This window comes from Hemiscyllium ocellatum, chromosome 4 (genome assembly GCF_020745735.1).
Source record: "Hemiscyllium ocellatum isolate sHemOce1 chromosome 4, sHemOce1.pat.X.cur, whole genome shotgun sequence".
NCBI lineage: Eukaryota > Metazoa > Chordata > Chondrichthyes > Orectolobiformes > Hemiscylliidae > Hemiscyllium > Hemiscyllium ocellatum.
In genome coordinates this window covers 72613146-72638459 of record NC_083404.1, presented here as the reverse complement: position 1 = coordinate 72638459, position 25314 = coordinate 72613146, and the positions used below count along the sequence as shown (strand labels likewise).

The window sequence follows — 25314 nt, the reverse complement described above, 5'->3', positions numbered from 1 at the left end:
GTAAGATTAGCACCAATCAAGGACAGTAATGGGAAGTTGTGCATGGAGTCAGAGGAGATAGGGGAGGTGCTAGATGAATATTTTTTGTCAGTATTCACACTGGAAAAAGGCACAGACAATGTTGTTCAGGACCATACTGAGATACAGGCTACTAGACTAGACCGGATTGAGGTTCACATGGAGGTGGTTTCCTGAATTAAGTTCCCTGGTCTGGATGGGATTTATCCTAGGATTCTCTGGGAAGCCAGGGAGGAAATTACACAGCCTTCGACTTTGATCTTTATGTCATCATTGTCTACAGGAATAGTGCCAAAAGACTGGAGGACAGCAAATGTTGTCCCCTTGTTCAAGAAGGGGAGTAGAGACAACCCTGATAATTATAGACCAGTGAGCCTTACTTCAGTTGTGGGTAAAGTGTTGGAAAGGATTACAAGAGATAGGATTTATAATCATTTAGAGAGGAATAATTTGATAAGGGATAGTCAACAAGGTTTTGAGAAGGGTAGGTCATGCTTTACAAACCTTAGAGTTCTTTTGAGAAGGTGACCAAACTGGTGGATGAGGGTAAAGCAGTTGATGTGGTATATATGGATTTCAGTAAAGCGTTTGATAAGGTTCCCCATGGTAGCCTATTGCAGAAAATATGGAGACATGGGATTGAGCATGATTTAATAGTTTGGATCAGAAATTGGTTAGTTGAAAGAAGACAGAGGGTGGTGATTGACAGGAAATATTCATCCTAGTGTTCAGTTTCTAGTGGTGTACGGCAAGGATCTGTTTTGGGGCCACTGCTGTTTGTCATTTTTATAAATAATCTGGGTAAGGGCACAGAAGGATGGGTTAGCAAATTTACAGATGGCACTAAAGTCAGTGGGATTGTGGACAATGCGGAAGGATGTTGCAGGTTACAGAGGGACATAGATAAGCTGCAGAGTTTGGCTGAGAGGTGACAAATGAAGCTTAATGTGGAAAAGTGCGAGGTAATCTACTTTAGAAGGAGCAACAGGAATACAGAATACTGGGTAGGATTCTTGGTAGTGTAGATGAGCAGTGGGATTTCAGAGTCCATGAGATCTTGAAAGTTGTCACCCAGATTGATAGGAGTGTGAAGGCGGCATACATTGTGTTAGCTTTTAGTGGTAGAGGGATTGAGTTTCGGAGGCATGAGATCCGGCTGTACAATATGGGTGGCATGGAGGTGCAGTGGTTAGCACTGCTGCCTCACTGCGCCAGAGACCCGGGTTCAATTCCCGCCTTGGGCAACTGTCTGTGTGGGGTTTGCATATTCTCCCTGTGTCTGCGTGGGTTTCTTTACGCAGTAGTAGGGGTGGAACAGTATTGGACTCGCAAGCTTTAAGGGCATTTAAATGGTCATTGGATAAACATATGGATGAAATGAAATGGTGTAAATTAGATGGGCTTAACAGGCTGGCGCAACATTGAGGGACAAAGGACCTGTAGTGCCCTGTAATGTTCTATGTTTGTGTAATTATAGGCTGTGGGGATTATACTGTTTATAGGATTAAAATAAGACAAGAAAAGCACATAGAAATAAGATTTTTTTCTAAAAATTAGTTCAATAAAACCTATGTATTGAATTAGTAACATATATTTTGATAATATCTTATATTCATTCCTATTTCTAAAGTCAATCAAGTTATATTCAAGAGGAAATTATTTTAAAAAAAGGCTGAGTTATTTCCTCTGCACGAACTTTGATTTATAAGTTAGGGAGAAATACTTTAGAGACATCCAAAAGGTGCTCCTACATTATTGAAGAAAGTTGATGAAATATTTTAACCAAATATTATTCGCATTCTCAAAGTAATATACTCAAAGAAAAACAAATACCTACTTTACAAAAACTAAGAAAGCCATTAATAGTTGAAAAAAAAATTTATGGGCTTTTAGTTTTCTTGGAAATGAAGACAGTCACCTTAAACTAAAAATGAAGAAGAACATTACAGAAGAAAGTAAACAAGTGTCAGATAATTGAGAATATTTTTGTACAATATTTAGTAATTAGGCTGCCAAATAATTATAAAAGTTTCAAATATTTTAATCATTTATAGATAACTTAGCAATCAAGTATAAGCAATTTAATTGGTTTCATCATCTGCTTTTTCTGTACTAATTACAAAATAATTGTTTTACATTCAACAACTAATATGCATAAAATTGTTAATGCAAAATATGATTTTTGTGATCAGAGAAAGTGAAATATTGAAAAAGTTAATGATTCACAGTGCAGCTAAGGTATTAGGAAAAAGTTTTGAAGTAAAAACCCCTTCCAATTAATTTGAGATTCAGCGAGGACAGATCATTTCCAAATGATAAGGAGCTTTGGAAAGATACGTAAATATTTGGCACATTCTCAATATCTAAGGAAAATATGGTAAAGTCATTGAAAATTCTATAAAACGTCTGAGCTTTTTTTAAGAGAAAACTTCACTTATGGGAAGAAGATATCTCTAGCTATGCCACATCTATTGCTCATCCCTAATTCCCCAGAGGGCTATTAAGCGTCAGCCAGCTTGTTGTGGATCTGGAGTCACAGGTAAGAAGGCAAATATTGACCCACTGTTTTCACAACAGATTCATGGTCATCATTAGATTTTTAATTCCGGATTTTGTTTTTTTTAAATTGAATTCAAATTTCATCAACTGCCATGGCAGGATTTGAACCTGGGTCCCCAGAACCTGGGTTACTTGATTAACAGTCCAGCGATAATTGCATTAGGCCATTGCCTCCCCATTATTTTATCAAAAATGGATAAAGGAACAAATCTTCAAATTCTTGCACATGAACTCAATGCATTTATACTAAATCCCACTCTCCAAATTGTAGTCTTAATCTATTTGAGCTTTCACCAAATGTTAATATAGCAGATTAAAATTTGAAAAGTATGAAGCATCTGTATAATTAACATTGCTAAAAAATATATTCACAATAAAATAATGAATAAAGAAATATAAGCATACCTTGCTTTCAAATAGTTTTGTAAAAACTGAATTTTATCAAAAAAACAATGTAGTTATTTTAAATATAATTTATTAGGCTTAAATCAAAAAGAAAATCACTGATTTTCTATACAGTATTAGGAAAGAACTGGAGGAATTAGACTGCGCATGGCTGTTTGAGGGTAATCCACATCTGACATGTGGGAGTCAGTTGATCAGAATTCAGGACTGGCACATTCTTGTGAGGCTGAAACATAAAGATGGCAAAATTCGGGAATCCTGGATGATAAAAGATATTGAAAGATTAGTCAAAAAGAAAAAGTAAGCAAAAGAAAGGTTTAGGAAACTAAAATCAAACAAGACCCTTGAGGAGTACAAAGGAAGCAGAAAAGAACTTAGACAAGAAATTAGGAAGGCTGAAATGTCCTTGACAAGCAGGATTAAAGAGAACCCCAAGACATTTTATATGGATATGAGGAGTACTTTCATCTGTATTCACCAAGGAGAGTGAAATGGGTGATGGTCAGATTAGGGAGGCATATCATAATATTCAGGGCCATGTCAATATTAAGGTGGTGGTGGTTTTGGATGTCTTGAAAAAATTCAGACAGATGAGTTCTCAAGGCCTGATGGGATCTAGCCTAAGATACTAAAGATCTTAGAATACTGGTGAATAGCCAATGTTGTTCCTTTGTTTAAGATGATAATCCAGGAAAATTATAGACAGTGAGCCTTACATCAATGGTAGGGACATTATTGGAGAAAATTCTTAGAGACAAGGATTTACTCCCATTTGAAGAGCAGACTTATTATGGATAGTCAGCATGGCGTTATGCAGGGAAAGCCTTGTCTCACAAACTTGGTTGAGTTGTCTGTGACAAGTGGTGTTCAGGAAGGATCAGTACTGGGTCCTCTGTTTGTGATTTATTATACAAACAAATATACAATTTGGTCATTTGATTAGTTAGTTAGCAGATGACATGAAAATCGGTAGAGTTGTGGATAGTGAAGAAGGTTTCAAAGGAGATAGCAGGATATTGACCAGTCGGAAAGTTGGGCAGAGAAATGGCAGATGGTGTTTTGTCTAGTGAAGTGTGAAGTACTGTATCTTAGTAGGTAAAATGCAACAGGAAAGTACACATTAAATGACAGGACACTTGGGAGCAATGATATACAGAGGGACCGTGGGGTGCAACGCCATAGTTTCCTGAAAGTGGTGACACAAGTGGATAAGGTCTTAAAGATAGTGCTTGTTTTCATTAGTCTGTATAAAAGTTGGAAAGTTGTTTTGCAGCTATGCAGATTTTAGTTGAGCCACAGAAAATGGGGGAGATAGTAAATGAATAGTTTGCATCAGTATTCACTGTGGAAAAGGATATGGAAGATATAGACTGTAGGAAAATAGATGGTGACATCTTGCAAAATGTCCAGGTTACAGAGAAGGAAGTGCCGGATGTCTTGAAATGGTTAAAAGTGGATAAATCCCCAGGACCTGATCAGGTGTACCCGAGAATTCTGTGGGAAGCTAGAGAAGTGATTGCTGGGCCGCTTGCTGAGATATTTGTATCATCAATAGTCACAGGGGAGGTGACTGGAGGTTGACAAACATGGTGCCATTGTTTAAGAAGGGCAGTAAAGACAAGCCATGGAACTACAGACCAGTGAGCCTGACCTCAGTGGTTGGCAAGTTGTTGGAAGGAATCCTGAGGGACAGGATGTACATGTATTTGGAAAGGCAAGGACTGATTAGGGATAGTTAACATGGCTTTGTGCATGAGAAATCGTGTCTCACAAACTTGATTGAGTTTTTTGAAGAAGTAACAAAGAAGATTGATGAGGACAGAGCAATAGATGTGATCTATACGGACTTCAGTAAGGCGTTCGACAAGGTTCCCCAAGGGAGAGTGATTAGCAAGGTTAGATCTCATGGAATATGGGGAGAACTAGGCATTTAGATACAGTACTGGCTCAAAGGTAGAAGACAGAGAGTGGTGGTGGAGGGTTGTTTTTCAGACTGGAGGCCTGTGACCAGTGGAATGCCACAAGGATCGGTGCTGGGTCCTCTACTTTTTGTCATTTACATAAATGATTTGGATGTGAGCATAAGAGGTACAGTTAGTAAGTTTGCAAATGACACCAAAATTGGAGATGTAGTGGACAGCGAAGAGGGTTACCTCAGATTACAACAGGATCAGGACCAGATAGGCCAATGGGCTGAGAAGTGGCAGATGGAGTTTAATTCAGATAAATGTGAGGTGCTGCAGTTTGGGAAAGCGAATCTTAGCAGGACTTACACACTTAATGGTAAGGTCCTATGGAGTGTTGCTGAACAAAGAGACCTTGGAGTGCACGTTCATAGCTCCTTGAAAGTGGAGTCGTAGGTAGATAGGATAGTGAAGATGATGCTTTCCTTTATTGGTCAGAGTATTGAGTACAGGAGTTGGGGGGTCATGTTCCGGCTGTACAGGACATTGGTTAGGCCACTGTTGGAATATTGCCTGCATTTCTGGTCTCCTTCCTACTGGAAAGATGTTGTGAAACTTGAAAGGGTTCAGAAAAGACTTACAAGGATGTTGCCAGGGTTGGAGGATTTGAGCTGTAGGGAGAGGCTGAACAGGTTGGGGCTGTTTTCCCTGGACCGTCGGAGGCTGAGGGGTGACCTTATAGAGGTTTACAAAATTATGAGGGGCATGGATAAGATAAATAGACAAAGTCTTTTCCCTCAGATTGGGGAGTCCAGAACTAGAGGGCATAGGTTTAGAGTGAGGGAGGAAAGATATAAAAGAGACCTAAGGGGCAATGTTTTCAAGCAGAGGGTGTCTGTGTATGGAATGAACTGCCAGAGGATGTGGTGGAGGCTGGTACAATTGCAACATTTAAGAGGCATTTGGATGTGTATATGAATAGGAAGGGTTTGGAGGGATATGGGCCAGGTGCTGGCAGGTGGGACTAGATTGGGCTGGGATATCTGGTCGGCCTGGACAGATTGGACTGAAGGGTCTGTTTCCATGCTGTACATCTCTATGACTCTATTTGGAGTACTGTGTGCAGTTCTGGTCACCACACTATAGAATTGATGTGGAGGCTTTGGAGAGGATGAAAAAGTCGTTTGACACGATGTTGCCTGGATTGGAGTATAGTAGCTATAAAAGGAGGTGTTGAATAAATTTGGCTTGTTTTTAGCTAAAGCATCAAAGGCTGAAGGACAACCAGTTAGAAGTATATAGAATTGAGAGAGATATGGATAGTCAGAGTCGTCTTCTGCCCACAAAGGTGAAATGGCAAATACTAAGAGGCATATGTTTAAAGGTGAAGGGGGGTAAGATTTAAAAATGATGTGCAAGGAAAATTTATTTTTCACACAGTTTGGTAGGTGCCTGGAACACACTGCCAGTGCAGGTGGTGGTAGAAGCAGACAGTATAGCAATGTTTAAGAGCTATTTAGACACACTCATGAACTGGCAGGGAATAGAGGGATAGACTATGTGTAGGCAGATGAGATTAGTGTAGAATGGCATCATAGTCAACATACACATAGCAGGCCATAGGGCATGTTGTACTGATCTATGTTCTATACAATACTTCAAACACAAAATAATCAGATTTCAATAAATTTATATCAAAAATTATATTTATAAACTAAGTATTCATTTTTAGTTTATTTTTATAATCAACATAATATTTAAAACTTAGCTCAGGAACACTGTTTAAAAATACATTAATGCAAAGTACTAGATTGGAAGCACAAATTCTGAGAAAAGCAACTACTGAAACAGTGTATTCCTTTATTGGCCTACAGGTTTTATACTAGCAGATATATAATCGCTATTATATGCCAGAGTTGAAGGATATAGCTTCTTGCAGAGTTTCATATTTTTGTAGGCTAGCATGTAGACTATTTGCAAAGTAAACTAAATCTATAGAATAGGAACAGGAATTGGCCATTTGATCCCTTGTGGTTCTTCACTTAGTGAGAAAATGAGTGATCGGAGATAACTACATATGCTTGCTTTTGTCTCACTTCCCTTAATACTTTTAAATTATTTATAACTAATACATCCTTTTAAATAATACTTCTTGGATGTATTGAAAACTACTAATGTTTTGAAAAGGACTGAAACAATAAAAGTTATTGAGGAAAAAACAAAGTAATGCTGAAATTATTCTGTAAAGTCAAGGTGTAAAGTTTCCATTTTCAACATAACCTGTGAACAAGATGCAAACTGCACCAGAAATTGCGCCAGTTTTGGGGTGTTATTCACTTCAAATTTGCAATGAACCAGTGCAACCTGGTAGTGTTTCAGAATAAAGTCTTAAAAGGTATTCCTTCGTATCTGTTATAGGGACTAGGGATGGGCAATAAATGCTGGCAAGCGTCCCACAAGAAAAAAAAAGGTTAATACAGCTGAAAATGGTTTTGTCAGAAAAAATGTTGTCAGACTTGTTCGTCTACCATCTGAAATTTGCACAATTTTACATGACTTGAAATGACTTGAAAATATTTAAAAGATTTTAAAGTGTCAGTTGGTGTACCTGCACCTGTTTTTATCTCCAGAATCTCAAAGTTCCGCAGGAGGGTGAAATGAATTGAGAGTCATACAGTCGTCATTAATTTAGGACCCTCTTCTGGCACAGTGCTTGTGATCCTATTCCTGGAGAGTAGGATCACAATCTAGGAGACCTAGATTTAAGTCCCACATGCTCCCGAGGTGTGTAATAACATCTTTGGATAGATTGATTAGAAAAATAGGTTAAATTAAGAAAACATCAATGAAAGTGTGGAGGCCCTTTTGTGACACAATGGTAGTTTCCCACCTCTGAGCTAGGCCATTCAGGTTATATCCCATCTACTCCAGAGGCATGCCATAGTGGTTCTGGACTGGTTGATTGAACAGTATTTAAAATTGGTTGTGGGGCTAATCTACATTAAAAAATAAGCATTAATTTAGGGTCCTTTTGGGGCATAGTGGTAAAGTATCAACGTCTAGACTGGGAGGTCCCATCTGCTCCAGAGATGTGTAATATCTCTCGATAGGCTAACTAGAAAAATAGCTGAATTTACAAAACAAAACGACTAAAACGGCACTCTTGTGGCAGTGGTAGTGTCCCTGCCACTGGACCAGAGGGTAGTGGGTTCAAGTCCCACCTGTTTCAGAGGTATAGAATAACATCTGTCTGATTAGGCTGATTGGAAAAATAAGTTAAATGAAAAAATTAACACATCATTAATTGACAATTTCAGGGTAATGGCGAGTTGATCAGTTTTGTAATTGAGACCTGCTTCAAGACCAATGTATTTAAAAATCACATGAAATATCCAAAAAGCTTTATGTGCATTAATTTGGCCAGCTTTAGAAGTATGTGGTGGAAATTCCCATTATTTCAATATATTCACTATTGAATTCAATTCTAATTATTTTGATGTCTTTTGAGAATCTCTACAATCTCAATTAAAATACAGTAAAAACAGTAATTAGAACAATAATAGTATCTTCAAGTAACTCAAAATCTGACAGCAACATTTAGTTAAATGTCCTTTTATCTCTTGTATACGTGTGAGCCTAAATATATCTAGAACATATATATATATATATCTAGAATATATCTATAGTTTCAGCCTAATTATTTGGGTATCATTACTTTGAAAAACGTGGCCAAAAAAGTATTTCTTTCATCAACCCAATTTAATGCAGTCTCCTTCCAAGCCTGCTCTGACATGATTTAGGTGAATTAGCAGTAAGCAACTATTTAGTTTAGAATGAGCCCAAATCTGAAATTTACAATTTCTGCAAAATATGGTACCAAAGTACCAAAACCTGACAGGCAAATATCCCTAATGTTGCTGTAAAATTGTAATAATTCCTATATCAAATTTTCCATACCTCAGTAGCTTATACTTAGACACAAATGCCTTGGTACAGGCTTCGTGTGAACACTTGTAGGGTCTTTCACCGGTGTGTGAATACGAATGTACTTTCAGTTTCTCAACACTAGTGAAGATCTTTCCGCACAACTGACAAGGAAAGGATTTTCTTGCTTTGGTGTCACTTTGTTTACGCTTCCCCACTAGAACCTTCTGAGTATCCTTTATTTCTAAAAGATCACCAGGGATGACAGTGGCCATCGCAGTCCACAGAATGCCTGATTTCTGAACAATTCAGTTTGGCCCAGTTGTGCTGATGTAAATTGACTTCTGTTTCTTCTTTCTGATGTTTCATGTATTCAACACCTTTGGCACTTAGAACCTATAAACAGTAAAAGGCGTTGAGTGTTTCATAGGCTGTTTAAGGTAATCTATAGGGTGACTGATTTCAGAAAAAATGTCTTACTTTGCCACTTGTGTTATTATATATACTCAATGCAAACCACATCTGGAATAATGTTCTAATGGCTCACAATGAATCACAGAATTTACTAAATTTAGTAGGACATACGCCATTTCTAATTCTTTATAGCTTTTTCAAAAGAGATAAAATAGTCTTTCTCCTGTGCACAGTGTCTCCAGAAATGAATGTGTGAATAAATATATCTTGTGTTAACATCTTGCTCCAATAATAGAAATATTTTCAAGTAAACTGCATTTTATTCAAACAAAAGATGTTTACAGCACCAAATTGCTGGTAAAGCTGAGCAGGTCTGGCATCTGTAGAGAGAAATCAGAGTTAATATTTGGATCCAGTGACCCTTCTTCAGAACTCTGAACTTTGTTTCTGATTCCCAGTATCTGCAATTCTTTTATTAGGTTCAGTGTATCTATGTTAACAAAGAAAACTTCCAGCCCAAGCCTGAGCCGATCCAAATCTACTGTCTAAACCGATCATCCAATTCCTAAACATCTGTATCCCTCTGCTCCCCACCTACTCACGCACGTCCAGATGCATCTTAAATGAATCTACCTTTAAATGGGTCTATGTTGCTGCTACTACAGCAATCACAACTAACCAAAAAATGAAACTACTGCAGATGCTGGGAACCTGAAAGATATAAACAGGAAATGCTGCTAATTCTGACTAGGTCAGTCAGCATCAGAGAAAAACAGTAACATTTCCTGGTTGCTGATCCTTCATCAAATGTGGGAACGTTAAAATGGTGAGCCTGATTAACAATACCAAAAATATAACTTTTTCTCTATGCACAGAATCAGTGCACAAATTTAAAAATCTCCGTGTATAATAATCCTCATCTCAACTATAGTCTGCATCCTTGATATAATGCTGGCGAATCTACAATACATGCTCAACAGCTTTAACATCCTTCACGTAATGGGACATTCAAAACTGTATACACTCAACACTCCTAACTGTAGCCTAATCAAAAGTTTGCATACGTTCATTACTACTTCATCGTTCTTATGCTGGATGCCTTTACCCAATAATGTACAAGAACATCCTTCACTCCCTGTTACCACTATTCTTTAATTATATGCTTTTTAGATTGGATTAGATTACTTACAGCGTGGAAACAGGCCCTTCGGCCCAACAAGTCCACACAGACCCCGCCGAAGCGCAACCCACCCATACCCCTACATTTACTCCTTTTACCTAACACTACGGGCAATTTAGCATGGCCAATTCATCTGACCTGCACATCTTTGGACTGTGGGAGGAAACCGGAGCACCTGGAGGAAACCCACGCAGACACGGGGAGAATGTGCAAACTCCACACAGTCAGTCGCCTGAGTCGGGAATTGAACCCGGGTCTCTGACGCTGTGAGGCAGCAGTGCTAACTACTGTGCCACCCACTACGTTTTCTTTTTCTTCAAACATATCCTCATTAAATTGTATCTACTGTCTGCCTGCTTATTCCACTATCTTACCATCCTGAAGTCCTTTTCACTATTTGTCAAATTTTTGTTTACTAATCATATACTTTTTACAAATTTCATTCATTCATGGTATAATGACAAGGTCAGCATTTACTACCCACCACTAATTGTCCAGAAGACAATTAAATGATAACCACTTTGCTGTGGGTGTGCAGTCATGAAAAGGCCAAAACAGATAAGGATGGCAGTTTCAGTTGGACTTTTCCAACAATCTACATTAGTTGCATGGTCATCATTAGGTGATGCATTTTGGATGGTTAAGTACAGGTGGAAATTATACAGTGAATGGCAGAACTCTTAACAGTATTAATATGCAGAGGGGAAAGTGAGGACTGCAGATGCTGGAGATCAGAGCTGAAAATGTGTTGCTGGAAAAGCACAGCGGGTCAGGCAGCATCCAAAGAGCAGGAGAATCGACGTTTCGGGCATGAGCCCTTCTTCAGCCCATTCCTGAAGAAGGGCTCATGCCCGAAACATCGATTCTCCTGCTCTTTGGATGCTGCCTGATCCACTGCGCTTTTCTAGCAACACATTTTCAGCTCTGATATGCAGAGGGGTCTGGGTGTACAGGCCCACAGATTACTTAAAAGGTGGCAGCACTAGTAGGTAAGTTAATAAAAAAAGGTTTATGGCATGCTTCCTTTCATTGGAAGGGGCATTGAGTAGGAAAGACAAGTTATGCTGCAGCTCTATACAATTTTAGTTAGCCCATACTTGAATATAGTGTACAGTTCTGATCACTACACTACCAGAAGGATATGGATACTTTGGAAAGGGTACGGAAAAGGTTTACCCTGATGTTGCTTTGTATAAGGGACTTTAGCTATGAAGAAAGGTGAGATAGACAAGGCTCCGTTTTTACTGGAAAGCAAGAAGTTGAGGAGTGACGTAGTAGAAGTTTATAAGATGGTGAATGACATAGACAGAGTGAAAAATAGGAGGCTTTTACCCAGGATGGAGGGATCAATTACTAGAGGACACAAGCTCAAAATGCTAGGGTGGCGAAAGAGTTTAAAAGAGACGTGCGATGCAACTTTTTTAGTGTGGGGCAACTGCCTGGAATGCGCTGCCAGAGGTGATGGTGGAAGCAGACAAATAGCAGCATTCAAGAAACACCTGGAAGAATACATGAATAGGAAAGGAACACTGGGATACGGATCCTGTAAATGAAGACTGTTTTAGTATGGATGCGTAGAATGTGTCTGTCCATATGGGACCCCAATGGGGCTGTTCCTATGCTGTATTGTTCTTTGGTATTAGACTCCCAATTCCAAATATCTACAATGACAGGATTTGAACCCAGAGATACAGACATTTCTTTTATCAAGTTCAAATCATCTACATCCAAATACAATCCCTATTGCTGTTTATATATGCTTGTTTGCTGAAGAATCTTCTAAAGCTGAGACTTCAGCCACTCAGAGAGTCAAGGGCAACAGACACATTGGAAGACTATCTACGATTACTTCTTCAAATCACTCACCATCCTAGCTTGAAGTTATTGTCATTCCTTCACTGTTGCTGGATCAAAGTCTTGGACTTGGAACACAGCACCTTTCCTAACAGCATTGTGGGTGTTACTATGACACAGACTGCAGAGGTTCGAGGCAGTGGGACATTATCAGCTTATGGGTAATTCATGACACCAACAACTCAAGAACAAATAATAAAAGGTTCAGTGATTATAAATTCCTTTAAAAAGCATTTTATTAGTCATTTTTTCTTAAATGATGTCCAAGGAAAATTCTCTCCTTTTGCTGTAGGCACTGGATGAAACAGGTTTAGAGGGATATGGGCCAAATGGAGAGTTCAGTTTGGGAAACATGGACAAATTGGACTGAATGACTGTATGATTCTACAACATGTCCTGTTTCTTATTCATTCACTGGAGTGAACGTTGCTAGATGATTCAACAATTATTGTCCATTATTAGTTGTTTTTGAGAAGATGGTAGTGAGCAGTCTTCGTACAATCCCGATGATGCAGAAGGACTCCATTGGCCCATCGGTCCACACTGACCCTCTAAAGATTGTCCCATTCAGATCCAGCCCACCACCCTATTTCTGAAATCCTGCATTTACCATGGCTAATCTTTCTAACCTGTATCTCTGGACACAACAGGCAGCTTAGCATGACCAGTCCATCTAACCTACACATGTCTGGACTATGGGAGGAAACAGGAGCACTCAGTGGAAACCCTCACAGACACTGGAATCAAACCTAGATCCCTGGCCCTGTAATGCAGCATTACTAACCACTGAACCATCATGTCGCCTGTCTTCTTGAACCATTGCAGTTCACTGAAGGTAGATATACCACAATGCTGGTAGAAAGTTATAAGAATTTGACCTAGCAACAGTGATAAAATTCCGAGTCAGAATAGTCTGCAGCTTACAGGGACACTTGCAGATGGTTATGATCTCATGCATCTATGATGCTAGTCCTGTTAGGTTAGAAGAGAAAGGTTTGGAAAGTGCTTTCGGATGAGAGGCTTTGCAAGTTACTGCATTACATTTTGTAGCTGGTACACATTAAAGCCACTGTGCATCAGTGTTGGAGGAAGTGAATGTTGCAGGTGGGGCGGGGTGGGTTGCCAACTTTATGGGCTGTTTTGTCCTGAATGGTGTCAAGCTTCTTGACTATTGTTGGAGCTGCACTCATTAAGGCAAATGAACAGTATTCCTTCACACTTCTGACGTCTGCAGTGCAGACAGCGGACATGCTTTGGGAGAATTAAGAGTTAAGTTACTCACTGAAGAATTCCAAGTCTCTAACATTTTCACTTTTAACCATATTTATATAGCTAGTCCAATTCAGGTTCTGGTCAATGGTAACTTCCAGGATTTTGATGGTGATAGTAAGGCCATTGAAAGGCCTTTGTGGGCGGCACGGTGGTACAGTGGTTAGCATTGCTGCCTCACAGCACCAGAGACCCAGGTTCAATTCCCACCTCAGGCAACTGACTGTGTGGAGTTTGCACGTTCTCCTTGTGTCTGCGTGGGTTTCCTCTGGGTGCTCCGGTTTCCTCCCACAGTCCAAAGATGTGTGGGTCAGGTGAATTGGCCATGCTAAATTGCCCGTAGTATGGGTGGGTTGCGCATCGGCAGGTCGGTGTGGACTTGTTGGGCCGAAGGGCTTGTTTCCACACTAAGTAATCTAAAGTCAAAGGAGATGGCTATAATGTGTCTTGTTGGAGATAACTATTGGCTGGCACTTGATGCAAATGAAACTTGCCACTTGTCAGCTCAAGCCTCAATATTGTCCGCATCCTACTATAGTGTACGAGGAGTTGTGAACAGTGTTGAACACGTGTAATCGTCAAGGAACATTCCCACCTCTGACTTTATGGAGGGAAGGTCATTGATAATGCAGCTGAAGATGATTGGGCCGAGGACACTTCCTCAAGGAATGTCCCAGGTGCCTTTAATGCTCTCATCTTTCAATGAAAGATTATATCAGCTTACAAACAGCCAATTTCCAACTATCCGTTCTGTAAAAATGAAAAATTTTTTCAAATAAATCAAGAATTGACTTATTGAAATAACGTGTGGTTACCCAAAATCTTGAGTAACAGTTGAGATAATGTTTTATTAAGCATATTAACAGAAATGAGGCAATCTGTTATTCTACCAATTCACAATCTGGACTTTTATTTTTGTATAAAAAATGAGGTCTGCAGATGCTGGAGATCACAGCTGCAAATGTGTTGCTGGTCAAAGCACAGCAGGCCAGGCAGCATCTCAGGAATAGAGAATTCGACGTTTCGAGCATACTCAACGTCGAATTCTCTATTCCTGAGATGCTGCCTGGCCTGCTGTGCTTTGACCAGCAACACATTTGCAGCTTTTATTTTTGTATGACATGCTTGCTTACAATGTTGCTTCTCATCATTTAATAGGGGATGCTTTTGTTCTATAACTGTTGTGGGACTAAGGGAGAAGTTTACCTGTTCAAATGATTTTCTTCCTAGTTCTACATGATGAAAATGCCACTTTCCATTGTGGAAGTCAGTTTCAGGCTCACTTAGTTTTGTGCAGTCGCTCTTTGCCCCAGGTTTCTGCAAATCATGAAAATAGAACCTAAGGGCAAAAGTCAGAAGCTGGTGTCACAAATCAAGTATTCCTGAAGTGTACTTCAACTAAATAAACAAAAAAAACCTTGGGAAAATTTAATATAGAATGGGAAGATGACTGTTTTTGCAAATTAGTTCTTATAAGTTCGGAAACAAAAAATAATTGGCAATGAGGAGCACTGTAAAACTTTGCAAAATATACAATGCTAATTTGTTAGAATTAGAAGTTGAATGCAGAAGAACACCTACAGATGTTTAAACTATTTTCCAGAAAGAATCTCTGGGATTTTACAATGTACAATTTATAAATGTTGCAATCTTTTATAAAATGTTGCTGATGTGATAAGCCTGAATGAAAGATCAGAGTGACAGCATCAACAGCTTATATTTATATTAAATGGTGATCCAACATAATTTGGCAGTGGCATAGCAAGTCTTTACCCAGAATCATGGAATGAGGTTATTCTGCCCATCACACTTTGCTAGCTGTTTGGTCTACCCTATCAATTGAACCCAGTCCCATACTCTTACCTCAAAGCCTTGCATAATTTTTAGAGTTCTAATATTTTTTCCAATTCCCTTTTCAATGTTACTACTGCACCCAGTACCTTTACCATTTAGATCACAACCACCCGCTGAGTTTTAAAAAAAATGTTTCCTCCGATTTGCAGTTCACATCATTTTCTTTTTGTTAAACTAAATTGCCCATAGTGTTAGATGCATTAGTCAGAGGGAATGGGTCTGGGTGGATTACTCTTCGGAGGGTTGGTGTGGACTTGTTGGGCCAAAGGGCCTGTTTCGACACTAATCATCTAATCAAACATGTAAGAACACTTGTTACCTGGCAAAGATCTGGCACTATCCTATATTTAAGGGGGTTTAAAAGTTTGCTTCACATGACTTCACAATTTCCATGCTATTCCCCAGGACATCAAGGTTCAGGACATATGTTCTAGATTGGAGAAGAATCCAATTGTCATAGTCCAAATAGATGCTAATGACCTAGGTAGAAAATTCTGCTGAGGGATTATGAACAGCTCAGGCTAATTTCAAAAGCAAAACCACAAAGATCATCATCTTTGAATTGCAACCTGAATTGTATGCAAATTAACAAAAGGCGAATGAGAGATAAATGCATAGTTCAAATATTGGTATGGGAAAACAGGCTCTCACACCACCACTGGGGAAAGGAGGGGACAGATTTCATTGGAACCACACTGGAAAACAATGAAGATGCACAAAGAGGAAACTAATTGTGCAGTTCAATGTATAATTTCAAACAGCATGTTAACAATACAAATCAGGCTGACATGGATGTCAAATAGGACTTGCTTCTTAGAAGGGTATGTTGCAGGATCCACCTGGTGATGGGCTAATTTAGATCTAGTAATGTGTAAATCATGCAGGATTGATAAGAGGTCTCAGTTAAGGATCCTGTAGTGGGCAGTGTTCACATAATAGAAAATTTTCAAATTCAGTTTTAGGTTGAGCAAATTAGGTCTCAAAACATTCCTGAAGAAGGGCTTATGCTCGAAACGTCGAATCTCCTGTGCCTTGGATGCTGCCTGACCTGCTGCATTTTTCCAGCAATGCATTTTCATCTCAAAACAGGGTCCTCAACTTCAAGAAAGGCAATGACAAGAGGAATAGAGATAAGAGTTGTCTCAAGCAGGTTGGGACAGTGTAAGAGGAAAGTAGGTGGATGAGCAGTGGCAGACATTTCTGCAAATATTTCATAGTGCTTGGTAAAACTTGATTTCAGCCAAAAAGGAAAATTCAAATGACAAGGATAAACTTCCTGTGGTTAACAAAATAATATCCAATCCTAAACAAAACCACATAATGCAGTAAAAACTAGTGATTGGTCAGAAGATTGGGGACTTTGTTTTAAAAACAAGGAACCAGTAGTAGGTGGTAAAGCTGATAAAAAGGAAGAAATTAATTATGACAATAGTTTGGCAAAACATAGCAAGAGCTTCTACTGTTTTTTTAAAAAAAATACTTGAGTTACTGCAAGTGTGGGCTGCTGAAGGACAAAAATGGGGAATTACCGATGAGGAACAGGGAAGTGACAAATAACAAACCAATATTTTGCATCAGCCTTCACACTGGAGGAAGCTATAAACATCCCAGAGAGTGGTTAAAAAGGCATTTAGCATGCTTGCTTTCGTCACTCAGTCCTTTGAATGTAGAAGTTGGGAAATCATGTTGAGGTTGTACAGGGCATTGGTGAGGACATTTTCTGGAGTACTGTGTCCAGTTCTGGTCACACTGCTTTATGAAGGACATTATCAAGTTAGAGGGTTGAGAAGAGATTTACCAGGATGTTGCAGGGTATGAAAGTTTTGAATTATAAAGGTTGCAGGCTATTTTCAGTAGAATGTAGGAGATTGAGAGGTGACTTTATAAAAACTCATGAGGGGTATAGATGAGTTACTGGTAGGTAACTTTTTCCAAGATGTGGGATTTCAAGAGTAGGGGACATAATTTTAAGGAGAATAATTAAAAAGAAAACATGAGGGGCAATTTATTTTTTACATTTTTTTTCTGCATGTGGAATGAACAAGGAAGTGGTGGATGCAGGCACAGTTACAACATTTAGAAGGTTTGGAAGGATATGGCCCAGGAGCAGACAGGTGGGACTAGTTTAATTTGGGATTATGTTTGGCATGGACTGGTTGGACCAAAGGGTCTGTTTCCATGTTGTATGACTCTATGACTTTATTATAGTTATGAAAAGTGCTAAGGAGAGGAACAATCTTATAAGTCTCTATCATGAGGGACAAAGTATTTTATAAACTAATAGGACTAAAGGCAGACATGTCATCAGGACCTGATAATCTAAGGGTTTAAAAAAGAAGCGGCTGTAGAAATAGTGGAGGCGTTGGTTGAAATATTCCAGAATTTACTAGATTCCAGAAGGGCTCCAGCAGATTAGGAATTTTTTAATGTGGCAGCCCTGTTCAAGACAAAAGAGAGACACAAAACAGGAAACTGAAGGTCAATTAGCCTAAATCTGGTGCTGATGCTATAATTCATTACCAAGGAAGACTTGGCTGGACATTTAGAAAAGCTTAACATGATCAAAAACATGGTTTTGTGAAAAGGAAATTATGTTTTGCAAATGTGCTAGAGTTCTTCGAGGATATAACAAGCAAAGTTGATAAAGGGGAATTGGTAAATGTTGGGTTTTTGGATAATCAGAAGGCGTTCAATAAGTATGAAATTAAAAGCTATTCCAGAAGATAGTAGCTCACAATTTTGGGGTTAATTTATTAGCATGAATTAAGGATTAGTTAATGCACAGAAGACATAGTTGGGATTAATGGGGCTTTTTCAGATTGCACAGATTTAATTAGTAGAGTGTCGCAAGAATCAGTCTGAGAGCCTTAATTATTTGCTGTCTATATTAATGACTAGGAAGAAGGGACAGATCTGTTGTCAATGCCAAAATAGGTGGGAGGGTAAGTTGTGACAAGGCCTTAAAAGGTATCTACAACAGGTTATGAATAGATTGAGGAAAATGGACAAAATCTTGGCAGATGGACTTAATGCACTTCCACAGGAAAAAAGAAAAAGTCGTCCGAGATTTTCAGAAAGTGTGATGCAGGGGGATTTAGGTGTACTTGTGCATGAAACAAGACGTTAGCCTGCTAATATAGGCAGCAAATGGAATTTTGACTTTTATCACTAGGGTGTTGAGGAGTTTAAAAGTAGTAAAGTCTTGTTACAATTGTATAGGATGTTGGTGAGGCTGCACCTAGAGTATTATAGACAACACTGGTTCCCTTTTAAAAGGAAGTATACATGAGCATAAGAGGCAGTTCAAAAGCTATTTATTTGGCAGATTCTTAGGATGAAGGAGGTGACATATGAAGAATAGCTAAATAGTTCATGTATTTATTACACAGTTCAGAATAACCAGGGACTGTCTAATTGAAACATACAAGATTTTGAGGGGCTAATCAGAGCAAATGTTGAGATTATGTTTCCACGAACTGGGGACTTTTGAAGTGGAAATGCGGTTAAAGAATAAGGACACACAATTAAAACTGAGATACGAAATAAATTCTTTTCTTGTAGGATAGGGAATTCCCTACTCCAAAAGCTGTGGAGATTAGATCGTGGAAAGTATTCGAACAGGAGGCAGAGAGAGTTTTGAAATATGAGGAAGTACGCAGATACGTTGATCTTGAACAAAGAGGAGTCACAATCTTGTTGAAGCCTACAAGTGGCTTGAGGGACCAAATGGCCTACTGCTGCTCCTTTTTTTTAAATCCTTGAATGGACCTACCCTGCCCCTACCTACCTACTTTATCGTTATGTGTCTCAAATACCTTGCTATTTTCCTTAATCCTATTTGCCAAAGCTATTTCATGGGCCCTTTTGTCCCTCCTAATCCCTTGTTTAAATTCTTTGCTTTCTTTACATTCTTCTTATAGTCTTCAGTTTCAAAACCTTATGTATTCCTCCCTTTCCTATGTGACTAAGCTCACAATTTCTCGTCATTCAAAGTTCCCAAATCTTGATATCCTTATTCTTCTTTTTCACAGGAATGTGGTGTTCTTGACCTCTAATTAACTGACCTTTTAAAAAGAATTCACCCAAACAACTGCCCCAGTTTACATTTCCCAGTTATTGCCTAATACTGTGGTAGCTAGCCTTCTCCAAGTGTAGTACTTCCACCCAAGGATTACTCTCATCCTTATCCATAAGTAACTTAAAACTTACAGAATTATGGTCAATGTTTCTGAAATGCTTCCCCACTGAAACTTCGATCACCTGCCAGGTTCACTCCCCAATAATCCTTCTCTTGTTGGATTATTTATATATGGTTTCAACATTATCATAACTATTGTTAAGATTTTCTATCCCATTTTAAGCTCCATACCTTTAGTCATCCAGGAGCTTTACCTTTGGGTATTCCTGCACCGCCTTCCATCTTTGCATTGTGTTCATTCTTCCCCAAACTATCTTCACGGAGTCAAGAGTGTGGTGCTGGAAAAGCACAGCATGTCAGACAGCATCTAAGGAGCTGGAGAATCGATGTTTCAGGTTTAAGCTCTTCATCAGTCTTGATGAAGAGCTTATGCCCAAAATGTTGATTTTCCTGCTCCTTGAATGCTGCCTGATCTGCTGTGCTTTTCCAGCACCACATTCTCGACTTTGACCTCCAACATCTGCAGTCCTCACTTTCTCCTATCTCCACTATGAGGGCAACCCATAGTTCACAAGCTGTTTTGCTTATCAATTTATGCTCCACCAACCAACCTGGATCAGAACAGGTTTTATAAAAAGACTCATGGAAGTTGGCATTCATTTACACCGTTTTTTTACACTCAATTATACTATGTCTTTTTACACAGAAATTGTAAACCTTATGATCACTGTTATTCAATTATTTTCTACTGAAGCATGTTCTACTTGCCCTTTAGTACCTCCCCACTTCTTACAGCTTAAAATTATTTTAGAAAAAAGACTTTTTTCTCACCTAACATGCATTCAGATTAATGTTATGAAATTACCAACATGTACAGACCGTATAAGCAACAAAGTTCTAGCACATAAAAGGACAGTTACCTTTTCTGTACTCCACTGTCCTGTTGCAAATCATGTGCAATAGTCTCAACCAGTTCTGCTAATTTCTCCAGCTGGCAACCAAAAATATGCCATTTTTGATGATCTAAAAAAGATATGACATGAATGCAAAAGTTTTCAGGTAAGCCTTTTACTGAAAATTTTGGGTTAATTGAAATTAGCAGATAAGCACTACAAACTGACAGTTTCAAGTTCAATTTTATCCTATATTAAGATTCCCACACAGGCTGAGGTTACTGTGGAGCTCCTGCCTTCTCAACCTCACCCTTAATTCTGAGGTGTGATAAATCAGGATAAAGCTACCACCAATCAATTCTCTCTAATGACAGACTGGCTATACAGTCCTCCGGGACTGGTGACTTTAAACTTTTTTTAAAAAATATGAATCTTCCAAAGCATACTCAAAGTCACAAGGAATGTGCTGTTTTATGAGGGGGAGAACAATATTAGGTTGAGTATTGCTGTTGGTGGCAAGTGACACTTCCTATTGTTCACAGATATTTTAGTGGGCATTTAAACTGGAGGTTCCTGCCAGTCAGCTATCAAAAAAGCACAGAGTGTCAGTAGACTGTTTGAACAATGCAAGGAAACATATCTCTTTAATGGAGACTCAAGAATCGTTAATAAGAAAATGATTCTTTTTGATTTTTAAAACCTCCAATAATTAAAATCTGAAGATACAAACCTTCTGCAATTAATTTGGAGTGCTGGAGGGGCTGTTTGGTTGCAACCAAGATTTACCATGCATTAATCAGGTACTTGTGGAATGGAGAAGCTCTAACATTTCAGACAAGCTGAGAAGATAGACGTCAGGTAAATATGGAACTCTGATTGGCTTGCCAATTCAAGCCAGTATATCTATCAGCCAGATAACTATCCCATAGATTTTGACGGAACAAGGCAACTTGGACAATAAACTCATCATTTACACTTAAAATGCATGTGCGGTCACTGCAATTTGCAATGTGATTTGCACATTAGTAATGGTGAGTGCTATTAGCTCCTTCTGCCATAGAATTACATAGCCACAGACACAGTAGATGAGGTATACACATCCTTACCTTCTCCCTTCATCTCCATCCTGTACTTGACTTTCCTGACTAATTTGCAACTTCTGAAGTTCGAATTCTCTCTCTTTTTGGTCGGCTGAGAAATTTCACTCCCTTTATCCCTAACTCCAGTTGCCTAATTTGTAAATTAAGATTTTCTAACTCTACTGCACTTGTTGGTTTCTCTGAAATACCCAAGTGCTTTGTCCCTAGTTAAACCCAATTCTAACCTGTTTGCTAATTCTAAAAGTATATCCTTACTCTATCTTTCTAAACTTTCTTGGAAAATTTGGGAAGCATCTTCAAACCCCAGAACCTCTTTAGCAATGTTAAGACCATTTCCCTTACTTTCAATTTAACCAACCACAACTAGCCAAAGTTAAATAAATTTTCTCATAAGTTCTATTAAAATATCTAGGACACTGATCACCAAGTGTTTAAATCTGCTGGGATCTTTTGTACCCCAAACCTGTGCAACCCCCTCAGAATTTGTCTAAACCTGTCAAAACACCTGGACGGGATCTTACAAACCTGCCCAAATCCTTGATGATGAGCCACAAATTGTCATGACATGGAGGTACAACCCCCCCCGTTACATCCAGAAAAGCGTACCTTGCCTCTTACTACATAGAACATAGAACAATACAGCGCAGTACAGGCCCTTTGGCCGTTGATGTTGCGCCGATCCAAGCCCACCATCCTCCATATGCCTATCCAATGCCCGTTTAAATGCCCATAAAGAGGGAGAGTCCACCACTGCTACTGGCGAGAAAGAGAGAGAGAAAACTCCTAATTTCCACTATTTAATTCATCAGGGGAAATATAGAGAAATAAGAGAATGTTTCTGGGTGGGTTACTCTTCAGAGGGTCAGTATGGACCTGTTGGGCCAAAAGGCCTGTTTCCACACTGTAGGGATTTGTAAAACGAAAAAAAAAGATCGGTGGCACAGTAGTTAGCACTGCTGCCTCACAGCGCCAGAGACCCGGGTTCAATTCTCGCCTCAGGCGACTGACTGTGTGGAGTTTGCATGTTCTCCCCGTGTCTGCGTGGGTTTCCTCCGGGTGCTCCGGTTTCCTCCCACAGTCCAAAGATGTGCGAATCAGGTGAATTGGCCATGCTAAAATTGCCCGTAGTGTTAGGTAGGGGGTAAATATAGGGGTATGGGTGGGTTGCGCTTCGGCGGGTCAGTGTGGACTTGTTGGGCCTGTTGGGATGTATATCTATACGCCGAGGGAGGGTAGACCTGTAGTTGCTGCTTGGGAAATCGGGGGGCGCCGTGGAGCTGCTGTTTGGACTGTTTACCGAAACTGCCTGTGCAGCTGGACTACCAAGGTCAGACCAATACAATGGCAGCCTTTACTCGGAGACCTTGTTTACGAGACAGACCATCTCGTGGATACCTGCCAAGGCCGAGGCCTGTTCACAGGAAGCCTTTGTCTGTGAGAGAGCACGTGTGTGAGTGATTACGTAGCGTTAGCTTAGCGAACAATATATCAAGCAGGGGTTTTTGGAAAGATTTCAGAAGGCGCTTTCTCCAGTGAGCAGTAAATATCTCACTGTATTGCGTACGTCTCTCTCTCTCAGTAAAAGCTTATATTTTGAATCAGATCCAGTGTCTCTCTCCTTCAAACGAACACCGGGGACGGTAGCTCCGTCCTAACAGTTTTGGTGACCCCGAACGTGGGAAGGGAGTGGAGACACGCCTGTTGGCAGGGATTGAGAGGTCGCCGAACGGCCGGCCACTCCTAATCAGGCTCGGAGGCGCCTTTTTCAAAAAAGATCTCCGGTAGGGATTTGAATACGCTAAATTCTTATTTGCTCGGCGTCTCACAACTCTTTGCCAACCAAAATTGTGGGCTTGGCAGCCCGAGAGAGAGTCGGACCGTTTATTTATGAAGAAAAGTCCCCTAGGTGAAGGGTCATCCCGGCCGCGCGGTTTCTGAAAGTCCTAGGGGTGGTGAGTATTATTGTTTTAAAAGAAAAAGTCCTCTAGGTGGGCACTGAAAGTCCTAGAGGTGGGTAGTGTTTTAAAGAGAGAAAGTATTTTTATGGGTAAAGCTTAGGCTTACCCCGCGCAGAACGAATCTGGGTTAAGCGTAAGGCTTCCCCCCGCGCAGAACGAAGTCGGGTTAAGCGTAAGGCTTCCCCCCGCGCAGAACGAAGTCGGGTTAAGCGTAAGGCTTCCCACCTTGCACTAAGGACCGGTGAGTAAAAAAAAGAAATACCTCCCTTGACCGGAGGACGAGCGCAGATCGGGACTGGTTTTGTTGGGAGTCGAGGTGGTGCATTCGTGCGCCCGACACCCAGGAGTTCCGTGGTGGAGCGTGAGACAAAAGACCGCGGACCGGGGACAGTGACAGACACAGATTTATTGACAGATCGACTGTGTGGTGTGTATGTATGTACAAGTATTGTGGTGTTAGTAAAAGTGTGTGGGAGAAGAACAGTTTGTGTGTGAAAGTCTGTGAGAGAAGTTTGCATTGTTGCCCTCGAGGGAGAGAGAGAGTGTGAATGCTACTGATCGCTAGCTGACAGTGCCTGTGAAAGAGAGAGAGAGAGAGAGAGTGCATGGTGTGTGTGCTGGCAGTGTGTTTGTGTAAAAGAGAGAGACTGGCTGAAGGCATTCTCACCTAACAAGCAGTTTAACACTTTGTGCTCTGGCTTGAATTCATCTGTTTGTTAATGGTTTTATGTTTGAAACTTGTTGTTTGTCATTTGATTCAGTGTGTTTTTGACGAAGGAAAATGCCAGTTTTGTGTCATCTTCCAGAACCGACTTAACAACAACCCTTTAGGAAGGAAGGAGAGCTCATTGAATCCTATTGCAAAAAGATTTGACACTATGTCAGTAGTTTGAAATTTTATTTTAAGGTGTCATGGTATAATACGACCGATTTTACTGGGAGGTTGTACAATTGGGTGTTCTTTGAACAGCAGAGCTTCATTCTGCAGGCGACCTAACTCATCCACTTTGTGTTTTCCTCTGGTTCTCTTCACTTTTGTTATCATACTCAGTAATCGTTTTGTTGGTTTTGAGGTGGCTTTTTGTATATGTTTACAACTTTTAAGTGCTTACGTCTGTTATGTATTATTTCACGGCTTCTTGTGCCTTAACGATTGTATGCGAACTGGAGAGGCGCATAGAGTAGGGATTTTGCGGCGCGGAATGCTTTGTGTAGTTGTATGCTGCTTAGGGATTCCTATCCCCTATAACTATGTCTCCCTAGAGTCAGACAAGCCGGGTTTAGCTAAATGGTCGGTCTTGCAAAGGAGCGACAGAGGGGCACCCACCGACCGTCCGGGTCCTGACTGCTGCGCGCGAACTGCTGTATTTTGTGTGGCCTCTTTCGAGGCCAAGGGAGGGAGTGTTGGGATGTATATCTATACACCGAGGGAGGGTAGACCTGTAGTTGCTGCTTGGGAAATCGGGGGGCGCCGCGGAGCTGCTGTTTGGACTGTTTACCGAAACTGCCTGTGCAGCTGGACTACCAAGGTCAGACCAATACAATGGCAGCCTTTACTCGGAGACCTTGTTTACGAGACAGACCATCTCGTGGATACCTGCCAAGGCCGAGGCCTGTTCACAGGAAGCCTTTGTCTGTGAGAGATCACGTGATTACATAGCGTTAGCTTAGCGAACAATATATCAAGCAGGGGTTTTTGGAAAGATTTCAGAAGGCGCTTTCTCCAGTGAGCAGTAAATATCTCACTGTATTGCATACGTCTCTCTCTCAGTAAAAGCTTATATTTTGAATCAGATCCAGTGTCTCTCTCCTTCAAACGAACACCGGGGATGGTAGTTCCATCT

General features: G+C 40.0%; 1 protein-coding gene across 8 annotated transcripts in view; it reads right to left on the bottom strand.

Annotated features, from left to right (window-relative positions):
• plag1 (pleiomorphic adenoma gene 1) overlaps positions 1-25314 on the bottom strand; it is a 92373-nt gene that overhangs the window by 2619 nt on the left and 64440 nt on the right. For 2 of the 8 annotated variants that reach the window (XM_060823408.1, XM_060823403.1), the window contains 3 exons: positions 20440-20542; positions 14734-14866; positions 8844-9206 (listed from right to left, as the gene is read on the bottom strand). The exons of 1 other annotated variant lie outside the window; for it this stretch is intronic. In XM_060823408.1, the coding sequence (XP_060679391.1) occupies positions 8844-9085 (242 nt within the window). In that variant the 5' untranslated portion in view covers positions 9086-9206; positions 14734-14866; positions 20440-20542. Of the gene's footprint in view, positions 1-522; positions 630-8843; positions 9207-14733; positions 14867-20439; positions 20543-25314 lie in introns of those variants that run through there. 5 more of the 8 variants (XM_060823429.1, XM_060823409.1, XM_060823410.1 and 2 more) reach the window with 5 other exon arrangements.